Source organism: Lonchura striata, chromosome 14 (assembly GCF_046129695.1).
Source record: "Lonchura striata isolate bLonStr1 chromosome 14, bLonStr1.mat, whole genome shotgun sequence".
Classification (NCBI taxonomy): Eukaryota; Metazoa; Chordata; class Aves; order Passeriformes; family Estrildidae; genus Lonchura; species Lonchura striata.
Genome location: NC_134616.1, coordinates 6,739,081 through 6,751,181, shown reverse-complemented (window position 1 = coordinate 6,751,181; position 12,101 = coordinate 6,739,081). Strand labels below are relative to the sequence as shown.

The 12,101-nt window shown below is 39.9% G+C and overlaps 1 protein-coding gene across 3 annotated transcripts in view; it reads left to right on the top strand.

The window, feature by feature from the left end:
- LOC110480499 (integrator complex subunit 6-like) overlaps nucleotides 1-12,101 on the top strand; it is a 39,694-nt gene that overhangs the window by 23,837 nt on the left and 3,756 nt on the right. The window contains exons 9-15 of one of the 3 annotated variants that reach the window (XM_021548484.3): nucleotides 1,085-1,217; nucleotides 6,928-7,022; nucleotides 7,773-7,883; nucleotides 9,564-9,779; nucleotides 10,253-10,376; nucleotides 10,930-11,072; nucleotides 11,407-11,638. In XM_021548484.3, coding sequence (XP_021404159.2) covers nucleotides 1,085-1,217; nucleotides 6,928-7,022; nucleotides 7,773-7,883; nucleotides 9,564-9,779; nucleotides 10,253-10,376; nucleotides 10,930-11,072; nucleotides 11,407-11,638 — 1,054 coding nt within the window. Of the gene's footprint in view, nucleotides 1-1,084; nucleotides 1,218-1,413; nucleotides 5,462-6,927; nucleotides 7,023-7,772; nucleotides 7,884-9,563; nucleotides 9,780-10,252; nucleotides 10,377-10,929; nucleotides 11,073-11,406; nucleotides 11,639-12,101 lie in introns of those variants that run through there. The other 2 variants (XM_021548485.3, XM_021548486.3) reach the window with 2 other exon arrangements.

Below are 12,101 nucleotides of genomic sequence, written 5' to 3'. Positions count from 1 at the left end.
TCTAAAATCAAGATCCCTTCTTGGTGGTGTTCTTTCAGATATTAGCCTAATGTGTACACCAGGAGTATGGTCAAGTAGGATAGTTTAGCTGGGAAGGTGAATTTGCGGGTGTCTCTGTTTTTGTATCTCTAATAAATACTACAACTTAGTTGAAAATATGACATGCATATTCAGAAGGAAAATTAGAGTTACTTAAAAAAAACTAGTTTCAAAAATGTCCTTTATAATCTGTTAGGGACATTGTTTGCCTGAGTTACTAAAATAACTCTGCTGTTTTTCAAAAACTGCTTTTCTCCTCCCAGCTACGCATCAAACCCTTACAAATCAGAGAAATAGGCTCATTGTCATAGAAACCATGCAACAAACCCAGTTTCTTATGCCCTGAAAAAACAGAGGAAAACCACTTGCTATTTGCTCCAAGGTTTATTTTTTTCTAGGAAAACTATTTTTGACTTAGATGTGGGTTTTTTTGCTTGCCTCAGTCAAGAACATCTACCATTTTTATCCTATTGAAATATTGCTTACATGTATTGCTTTTCAGAGTTAAAACCCTCATATATGTGCACTTAAAAAAATGAAGTCAGTTTTAAGAATGTTTGCACTGGGCACAATTAAGACATTTCTTGAGTGGTTGTTTGTTTTGTTTAATTTCTGTGCTTAAAAATGTTTTGCATTTCTTTTCATCATTGCTGTAAACATTAGTTGTACTATTTTTGAGTCAGAAGACTAATTTCAAATAGCTTGTTTATTTAACATTCCTTCAACAGATGTCCCTAACCTGGTTTAAATAATATCAAAAACTCTTCAGGGCATCACTTCACAGTAGTTTCACTAGAGCAGTAAAGATTACTCTGTGAAGAGCATTTCCACACTCACTGGGTGTACACTAAATGTTGCATGTCTCAGTTTGGTAACTGGGGAATGTAAGTCCTCATTCATCCTGATATGTTCAGATTTGCCTTTGCTTGATAATACTGTCTTAATGCAGTTGGATTCGGATTGATTTGAATTTTTAAATGCCCCATTGCTTACTATTCCTCACATTCTTCATTCTAATACAGTGCTCTCTCTTATTCTTTGTCAGGTATTTGTGAGTAGCAGTGGAAAATACAGCGAACTCGGCCACCCGTTTGGGTATTTAAAAGCAAGCACTACTTTAACCTGTGTAAACCTCTTTGTGATGCCTTACAACTACCCTGTTTTACTTCCATTGTTAGGTAGGTAACACATCTGCATTGGACTGCCAGTGCAGCTGCTCCAGAGTAAAAGCAAAACAATAATGGTTGGTGTTCTGCCTTAGTTTGAGACATTATAAAATAATGGAGATCAGAGAGTAGAGAATGTTGCAAACTCTTTTAACATACTTTGGGAGGAGAGGATTTTCATACCCCCTCTCCCTTTTTTTCTCTCCAGCAGAGGAGGAGAGCTACCTGCTTCCAGTGCATGTTTGATGCTGTTCACCTCCTAGACACGTAGCCTCTTCCTTAACCTGGAGTAAGCTTCAACCTCCATTCTTTTCCCTCATTTAGGGTGTGGTGTATCCAGGTTTTGCAGTTGCTCTTGTAGCAGCTTATTTTTTACTGGAAGATGAGATGCAGTGTTTGTCACGGGTGTTGGGAAGAGGGAATTCCCTAATGCAGTTTAGAGCAGTAAGAAGGAATTGAGCAGTGAAACAGTCTGCATTTCTTTCATGCCCAAAGGACCAGGTTTTGATTTTGTTTTTTACTCCTACAATGAAATTATTTTCTAAGGAAAGATAATATGAAAAGGTGCTATGTGAGTAACTGGCATAAAGGAGTTTCCAGAGTGCCACTAACCCTTTCAGTTGCAGATGCTGTTAAGGCTTTTTTGTTCTAGTCTTGTGGGTGATACAGAAGAACAGTGACCAAGAGAATTCAGTCTTACTGTCTTACACAGGATTTTTCAATTCATTTCTAGGAAAAAAAAAAAGATCAGGACACAACTCAGGAATGCTTTTTTGTAATCCTGGTCATAACCAAAAAACTTGTGCTTGCTGATTATGTGTCTTTTATAGTTATCTATGTAGCCTGGTAATTGTCCCAAAATGTGCAAGAAGGATGAGAGTTTCGATGACTTCGTGATTCCTGAAATACTGCAGAAGATCCACTAGCTGAAAAGCCATCACTGATCCTAAGTTAACGTCCCTGTTCATTTTGATGTTGACATTTGCAGTTCTGCTGTGTCTTCCCTGGCAGCTCTTGTCTTCCCCCTGTCTTTTTTTTCAGGGGTGTAAAGCTCTTCCTTCTCTTTTAAGAAAGGCACTTTTCAGTGTGTGTAGTGCTATTCTGCAGTTTACTCACCTGGTAATCAATTTCTTATATTTTTGAAGGCTCTTCAAAGGAAAATGCGGAGTTTCCATATCACCTGAATTGTAAAGTAGATGTTTTCTTGAGGGCATGAATCCCATGCATTCCATATTGTTCATACAAACACACACAGTGTTACCTTCAGATCTCCTTCCAGGACTTTGCTTATCCTTGGTCTCTAAGGCATGGTAGAATTAAGTTCTGTGGAATATACCTTCAACAAAAAAGTAGATCTGGACCCTTTTATACTTAGCAGTACAGAAAATGAGTGAGATGATAAGCAGCATGCCTGGTTATTATTTATAGATGCTTTTATGCTCTGTAGGTAGGTAGGAACACTCCTCCTATGTCTGCCTTCATAAATACTAGTAGTGGCTACTGATAGTTCAGCAGAGGACTGGTATGAGTGTGTAAAACCAATTTTTCATTACTCTCACCCAGATTTAAAAGGATGTGAGAACTCCCAAGAGCAGGAGAAATCTGCTCTATTCAGCCACTACCTCCCATATTGATCATTGTGGTTCTAGTGGCTCCTGCCCTATTGGTAGAATATTGTGTTGAAAGACTGGTTGGGACAGTACCATGGGTAATCTACCTCTGTTCCTTCTGAGGATTGTTTCAAAGACAAAACCACATTACAACTGTATATTTGTACTGTATCATCAAATGTGTTCAACCTTAGATAGTAAGATGTTTACAGATTTTTTTTTGCTTGCATTTTTGTTTTCCTCCTGCATTCCTGAGCAGGTGAAGTTTTGATTCTCTTTTTGAAAAATAGAGTAAGACAGCCCTACAAACAGGTAAGATAGGTAGGCATGAGGCAGCTTGCAGGTGATACTTGAGCAAACTGAAACAAGTTGTACTGGTCCGTGGCTGAGGGAGGTAAATTGTACCGCATCCTATAGCTTGGTGATTTTATATCTTGGTTTATGCAAGAGTAGATTTGGGAATGCTGTAACTTCTGGCATTTAACTTCAGAGCCTGCATTCAGAAGTTTTGTAAGGAAATGGAGCCAATTAATAGGACTTGATGAAACAGTGACAGTCCACGTGTTAATGGACTTATGCACTATGTTTGGTTGGCTGACAAAAACTCTGGTCTCTGGTCCATTTCCAGCTGTGATGAGTAATGTGGGACAAGCAGCTCCAGTTTGCTTTCAGAAAGCTAGAGAGAAGTCCTGACTAGCTTGGTGCTGGTTTGCTCCCAGAACTGAGGAGGTGGGGTGCAGTTCTTTCTGTTCAGTGGGAGGCTGCTGAAAGCAGAGCTTTTCACAGGCAGATGCTGACATGCTTCAATGCTGAATGCTTGGCTCACAGATGATAGAAATTTCTTCTTGAAGGATTGTTGCAACGCTGTTGTACTTCAGGTGCTGTGCTGTTTAAAAACATTGTACAGCCAGGTTCATGAGGTAGAAGTTGAAGGAGGGGTTTTAGGGAGAGCTAAGTAAAGATGAGGTATATTTCTAAATGCTTCTGCCTTGCCTAAGATGTTTCCTTGGTTCCTTTTAGCTGTATGGGTGGGAGGGCAAGCACTGCTGGGCAGTAGGAGTGACTGTTCATTGGGAGTGTCAGCAGAAGCAGCAGTGAAACAGCCATGCAGGAAATGCTTTAAGGTAGTTAAATACCCTTTCTCTGTGGGTCTAAATATGCAGCAGGATAAGCATTTAGAAAATGTCTGCCTGTGAAGGACTGCAGCATGGACAGTTTCCTTTGATACTTTGCAGGCTCTGTGAGAGAACCTGCAAGTAATGTTTTTATATTTTAGAAACTAAGGGCTATGTTCTCACCCGTGTGAACAGAGCATGCTGTGGCTCTGCGAGGAACGCCAAATTCATTTTGATACATTTTGTATCAATGGGAAACAGTGACACAATACTTTTTTAGGTAATGATGGATGCTGTTTTCCCTTGCAGTGCCTTAATTTTGCTTGGATGGTTTTCAGGGAAGGATGCTGTTTTCTGTGAATGTAAAATCATGAATCTGCTACCTAGAATAGAGGATTAGTACATAATTAGGAGAATTATAGGAGTCAACAAGGAATGGTGGTGTACTTGCTCAGGTGGAATTTAATGTGAGTGGTGATTTTAAAAAAAAAGTTTTAAGTTTTACTTTGGGTTACATGGTGAATGAACTGTTATAATTTAGGCTCCATCTGAATTACTTAAATTACCTGCTGGCTCTCCTCTCTCTCATGCTGTCTTTGTTTTTAACTGTTCACTGATCTTTAAAGGTGCATCCAGCCCCCTTCTATAGTACTGAGTGTAAAAGTGTGTATTGTGTCCTCTTTGTCACAATTTGGTTGTTTTGTACATTAATCTGAAGTGGATAAAGACTTTGCAATGCAATTTTTGCTTAACTGGTCTGTGTGATTTTACCTGATCCCTTGAGTTGTTGCAGTTTGCAGCCTGTTCATAATGGTTTTTAATACCATGTTCCCAATTACACAATGCTTTTAACTGCCTCTGAGTTAGGAAATAAAAAGAATTAAGTAGACTATGCAAAAATTAGTATCTGAAAATAATTAGGTAGAAGTAAAAACTAAATTGTGTAAGGATTTTTTTCAGGAGTTCTTGATTTTTATCTGCAAAAGTTTGGGATTTAATCTGTGAAACACATAGTTAACTGGATTATTTTTAGTTTGCTTGTTTAAATCATCATGTGCAGCCCAGGGCACAGGGGGAAAGTGCCTTTCAGGTGCCTGGGTTGCAATCTGCTGGCAGTGTGTCTCAAACTCTCAAGGTAGAGGCAGGTAAGATGCTGATGGTGAAGTTCTCTTTGAAACTTGTGGCTGTGTTTGCCACCCTTTTGAGAGGGTGGCAGTTCCTGCAGTGAGTTTGTGCAATGGGGAGACTGATTTTAAGAATCTGAAGCTCTGCATAGGTTTGATAATTTTTCCCTGGGATAGCAGATATCAGGGTGGTGCTTTTGCATTTGATGTCTGGGGGTAGAAATGCTGTAGACTGGGAGCCCAGGTGGCTGAGCTGAGGAGTGCCTGTGCCGTGTCACAGTGCCTGTGTGCTCTGACTGGGACAGCCTCACAGTGCAGCGAGACACTAATCAAGTGTTGATTTATGGTTCAAGCTGTACTCAACCAACTCGTAGACTGTAAAATATTGGGACATACTATAATACTGAACATCCTGCTTTTTAAGTTTTTTTTTTAATGTTGAATTTTGAGAGGGGTGGAGTTTAATTTTGCTTCAAAAAGGAAATAGGTCTGTGAAATAAGTATGGATGTTATTTTTTGTTTGCCATATATCATGATATCACCCCAGGTTCTTTTGGATAATAGTGCTAAGCTTGGAGTATATTGAGATTTTAAATGGAATTTTGATTTGTCCTCTCACAACTCCAGCCCACTTTCTTCAGGCCAGGGAAGAGAAGAAGTAGCATCTGTAGTATGGTTTTTATATGTAATCCAGAATTCATTTAGATTGGAAAATACCTGTAATTGAGTGGGGTTTGTCTCTGAGAACTTGGGAAGTAGTATCATAACATCTATTCTATTTGTGCAGAGTACCGTGCAAGTCAAATTTTCTTCTCCCAATACATCTTCCTGAAAACTCAATGTGGAGAAAGCTATTTCCTTGCTACATCTGTCTTTTGCACACCCTCTTCTGTGCATCTCTGTCTCCTGCAGCTCTCCCCAGTTAATTTTTGGACATCCCCTTTCTCCAGACCTTCATATCCTTCCATTAGCCTCACTTTGCCAGCATGCTACAATCCTACTAAGAAGAACCTTCATTTCAGTGGATAATTCGTAATTGCACATGGTAAATTGCAGGATGCTGTGTTTGGTGCAGAGACCACAGACACAGTTCAGTGTGCACAGCAAATAGGCCCATGCTTCACCTCAGCCATTCCTAACAGCCAGGTGCACACCTGGAGTGAGCCACGTGCTTCTAAAACACTACCCAAAGGAAAGAAATGTCTGGTTGCCCCTCTCTTAAAGGACAGCAATTTTTGTAGCTAATTTCTCTCTTGTCTATACCTGTGGGAGACTTTGCTGCCCTGGCATGAGGCAGGTGGTGTGGCTGGAGGTAACCCCTTATCCGCCAGGTGTAGCTGCTGCTGTTGGCAGCAAATCCAGCAAAGTTGTCCAGAAGGATTATCTGATTGGACTTGTTTTATTCTTTCCCTTTGATGCCAAAAAATATTTTTACTGGAAACCAGAATTCATCATACAGGTTGAACAGAAGAAAGCTGGTTTGAGAATGGAAATGGAATAAAATTAATGTTGTTTGATTTAATCAGATACAGGGACTCCCTGATGTGCAAGAGAGAGGCAAGGGAGGTGAAACTTTTAACAGGTGGATCTGTTGCACCTTCCATACTCTGGTAGTTGTGTGCAGTGTTTAAGTTTGGTGTACCTTTTAAGTGTGGTTGTAATGGGGACTTGCTCTGGATTGCCTACTGCAGCTAGGAGTGGGGATTCCCAATCCTTCACACCTCAGGTTAAGAGCAGTTTTTGGGGGGAAGCCCCATTGGGAGATGGGTGGGGGGACAAAATGGGGGGAAACCTGGCATCCACGGTTTTGGACAAAGCTAAAGGTCTGGGACTCTATAAATGACACCTTTTTTTGTTGTTTTCCTTGTTGCAGATGACTTGTTTAAGGTTCACAAACTTAAGCCAAATCTGAAGTGGCGACAGGCCTTTGACAACTACTTAAAAACAATGCCTCCTTACTACTTACTGGTATGTTCCTCTCCTTATCTCATCCTCTGGGGTATAATGGCTGGTGTGACCAGAGTCCTTTGCATACCTCTTCCTAGTAAAGTTTTTTTACATAATTATGATGGCATTTTAGGTAGTTAACATTCTGCCTTTCAGAGGTATGTAGATTAGTGCAAACATTTTTAAGAATTAAAAAAATTGTAGAAATACTGAGGAGTAGTAGCTATGTTAATATCTTAAGTGTTTAATAAATGTGTTTTCTGATTATTAAATATTAAATGACTTTTGATCAAAAGTACTTCAGAACATTCAGAGAAGCCAAATTTGGCATTATTTTTGTAACTGGATAAGGAAAATGCAGATTAGGTTGTTTGTTAATGTGAGTGAAGTGCTACAACTTGGGAAGCTGATATTGGCTGGGCCAAATAAAGGGTGGAGGGAGGCACTGTGTCACCTTTACATGTAGCTTGGACAATGCACCTCAATATGGACTTGCATCATCCCGGCTATTCTGGACCTGAGCCTTTGAGTGGAAATTGCCAGTGGCACCACACTGTGTGGTGTCTTGGTGATGTGGCATAATGTCCATTGTGAGCTAGTTAGACACCAAACTCATATCACATGTTATCTGAATAGACTTGAATTTTAGTGGCCAAAAGTGGAAAAGCTAGAGCACTAATCTATGTGCCTTAGCTTCCTATAATTGAGCTTATAAATTTCTTTTTTTAAATACTTATTCTCTTACTATTGTGTATTTTGTTTTCCTTATAGCCATTAAAGAAAGCCCTAAGGATGATGGGAGCTCCAAATCTGATATCAGATAATTTAGATTGTGGACTTAGTTACAGTGTTATCTCTTACCTTAAAAAACTCAGCCAACAGGTAGTATTGATGAAACCTTTGCAATTAGAAGTGCGTTGATTATTTAGTTTGTGGTAATCTCATTATAAAGCAGTTAATCCCTGTGGGGGAGTTCATATGGGTGTGCAGCATATATTATAATTGAAGATTGGTGAGCATTTCCACTGCAAATATGGATGAATTCAGTATGGTTCTGTAGCCAGTGATTGTGCCTTCTGTAAGTGGTGGAGAGGAATGCAAATGAAACCTCTTCAGCTTTACTTTAAATATCTGTTAGATTTTAAACTCCAAAGATAATAATTAATTTGAATTATGCCTGCTCTTGCCATTGTTCTTCACAGCTGAAGTCAGAGGCATGTTTTTAGTCTCATGTTTATTTCCATGTGTCCTTTGGCAATGTATATTTTCCAAAAAGAAAAAAAGTATGTTGTTGTCTGTGGGGAATAAAATCACAGTTCAGCCTTTATATCTGAGCTTCCTGCTTCCTTCAGGTCAAAGTCTTTCTATGTGTTAAGCGTGACCTGGTGGGAAAGTCTTTTGTATCTTTTTCTCTTTGCCAAGACTGCCATTCCAGGTGTAAGGGCCTGGAAGTTCTTCTTCCTTAGCATGAGGAGCTCTTGAAACAGCAGTTCAATATCTAGAAGGCAGTGGGAAAGCAGTGCAGCCTTTAAAATTACAAAGCAAAAATCCTCCGCCTTAAAGAATGCACAAAATACATCCCAGAGCCTCTGAATGACTGAGCATCTACTAGACATAAAACTTCCTGTGGTATTTTGGTAATCTAATGATATGCAAATTCCTGTGATTTATCTGCACTGTGGAGTTGGAATGACTCGAGATGGCTGCTGTGGCTCTCACAGAAGTTCTCAGCACATGGAACAGTTTGAATGTGTGGAATGCATTATCAGCTCCTGTATAGGCACAGGCAATTCCAGAATTCTGCTGTGCTCCTGCTGTTCTTAAATTCAATTTCCCACAGATAATGAAGCAAACTGTGCAGAGGAGGAGATCTGGGGGAAGTGGCTTGCAATCACAGTGGGTTTTGGGGTTTCGGTTGGTTGGGTGTTTTTTTTTTCCTTTGGAGGTATTGCTAGTGGGTAAAAAAAAACCTTAACTCTGAATACAGCTAGAACTTAATAGAGTAAAATTCTCTGTAGCTGTAATAAGAAATCTGTGCTAATTGGAGTAGTGATGCGTTTTTAGAAATGTACTCATTAAACAGATTTCTTTCGCAATTTTTCTCCCTTATATTGTTACAAACATACACAGCAAACCTTAGTTCATAGGTTGCTTCAAAAATAAACTGAAATTCTATTACTATATCTGAGTAATATTATGGTTTTAAATGCAACTTTATTGTAACCTAAGGTGTCACACCTACCTTCAATTTTGTTTATTCTTTCCCATTAAAGATGGTTCTTCAGGGACACAACAGAGTCACAGACTTGCAACAAAATCAGGGAATATTCACATACCTCCTACTGGCATATAAATTTAGATACACTGGCTAAATATTTTTCCATATGCTAGCACATTAGGATTTCTTTATGCTTGAGTTCTAATCTCTGTAATCCAATGTGTCCCTGGGTAGGTAGTAGGGAACTAAATTTGTAGTTTTATTCTGCTAATGTACTGTGTGTTTTGTACTGGAAATGTGCAATGCCTGCTGATTCTTTAACTCACAATGTGATTCCATTTTAGACAAAAATAGAATCGGAACGGATAATAGGTTCAGTGGGTAAGAAAGTTCCACAAGAAACTGGAATAAAAGTGAAAAATCACTCCAGTGGCCTCTCCTTGGTACACAGTAGGGATTTTAAACAACTGCTGCAAGGGATCACTGGGGAATCTCCTCTGAGACTGTCGGAAATGAATGTTAAAGAATTTGCTGGATTCCAGATAGGACTTTTAAACAAGGTAAACAGCACTGTGATCTTGCATGACAAGTAGTTAATCTCATCTGTTTAATGGGTAATTTTTATGGACGTAGTATAGAAGGAAGTACCTTCGCTGAACTGTGATGAGTGCAGCATAGACATAAAGAGGGAGAATAATAAATGCAATTTTTTTGCACTTGATTTTGGGACACTGTTTGAAAACCCCATGGTAGTAAATGAAAATTACTGTGTTTTAAGTGCCAATCTCTGCAAAAGACAGCTATTGTTCATCCACAGATTAATGTGCTTTCTCTTAATGGAGCTGAAAGCACTAATGCTGAATAAGGTCATGTTGAAAAAATAGGCACTGAGCTGCTTGTATTCAGTTATGAAACTCTAAAGTTACTTAAGAGTATTTTTTAAAACTAATGTTATTAGAGTTCATAGTGGAATTTCTCCATGCATGAAAACTGATGGATTAACTGGAAGTTACTTATTTTGTCACAAAACTAGGATTTGAAGCCACAGGCATTCAGAAATGCATATGATATTCCCCGTCGCAGTCTTCTAGACCAGCTAACTAGAATGAGAACCAATCTTCTGAAAACACACAGACTTATCTTGGGGCAGGATGAAGGTAAGGAATTGCAATTCATCATTAATAGTTTGAAGAAAATAGAGCTATTTTTGTTATTTCCTTATGGTAGTTTTTGGTGTGGGAGCAGAGGTGACCATTGCATATCTTGCTGAGTCAGACAGTGCCCTTTTCTTGACTCTGAAGGGGAAGGAAGGAAATCTTTGCCTTCTGTCATGCAAGATGTTATGCCAGCTTTGAAATTTAAAAATAAGTTCCATAGGAGAGCTTTCCCATTCACCAGGGTTCAGTAGACATGTATTAATAAGTGATGGGGGCTTAAGGCAGAGAGGAGCTCTCTTTGTTTTTTGTGAGATGCTGGTGGTCTAAAGATGCAGTTGCTGACATAGAAATTAAACTTGCTTATTTTTTATTCTTCTGCCAGGTAAGCTCAGCTCTTGCCAGGCTTATTTCCACAGTTGTAGTCTTCGGCTCATTCTCTGTAGTCAAAAGAAATAATCAGTTCTAGTTCTTAAATGCTAACATTTGAAATTGAGGTGTGAAGTTTGTATTGCCTTAATTTTAAGATTAAATTAAAATCTTGTTTCTGTTTCAGACTGCCTTCATAGTGTTCCTGTTGCTCAGATGGGAAATTACCAGGAATACCTGAAAATGATGCCTTCACCTCTTCGGGAAATTGACCCAGATCAACCAAAAAGACTCCATACTTTTGGCAATCCGTTCAAACAGGACAAGAAGGTAGGAGGAGCCTTGCTGCCTACTTGTGCCTTTATATTTAATGCAACTTGAAATAATTTGTGCATAGAATTTCTCCCCCACAACTACGATATATTGCTAACCTGTGGAAAGGAGGGATGTCTTCCATGTGGTCCAAGAGCAATGTGTATGGAATTGTGCTGTTTTACAGGGTGGGACTGGGCTCTCTCTGGTTACATTGGATATCTCTGTTCTGAGAGCTGTCAAGTGTTCTGAAAGCCACTTGAGTCTGAATGCAGAGGGACTCAGCTCATCAGTGGATTGGTGAAACAGTTGCTGTTTTGTGCTACTGCTGAAATTATTACTTATTTTTCAGGGTATGATGATAGATGAAGCCGACGAGTTTGTGGCCGGGCCCCAGAACAAGATCAAGCGTCCCGGGGAGCTGAACACGCCAGCGTCGCTGAAGCGGCGGCGCAGCATGTCCCCCCTGCTGCGGCGGCCGCAGTCGCCGCCCGTCGTCACCAACCACGTGGGTGGCAAGGGGCCACCCGCTGCTCCTGGCTCCCCCTCCTACCTGGGCCTCAAGGGTGTCCCAGCAAATAAAGGTAACTGAGCTGTGGTGCAGCTGCTCGGCTGGCAGGGGGATCAGGGAGGAAGGGAAAAGGTTCTGCCAGCGCGTCTCTGCTTTGCTGTTATGTAGGAGTGGGTTTCTTTTGTTGGCTTAGATGAACATGCTGCTGCTACAGCTAATGAAATCTGAAATTAAAAAACTGTTTGGAGATAGAAAGTATCTCAAATCAGCTTTTAGTTGTTCTTTGTGTATTCTGTGGCGAAGAAGTTGTTTCGTTTCCTCAGACAGGAATTCTCATACCCACCTATTGCAGCAAATGGAGTCAGAAGAAAACTCTGTTAGCTGGGTTTGGGGAAGAGAAGGAAGACATGAGTTTACTTAGGAGTCACGACATTGCACTAGGAATACAGAACATGGTGGCTTCACAATAGTGATAGGAGATGTAACAGTCCAAAGGGGAAGTATTCCCTAGGTCACATCCACAGTTGAACAAAAGT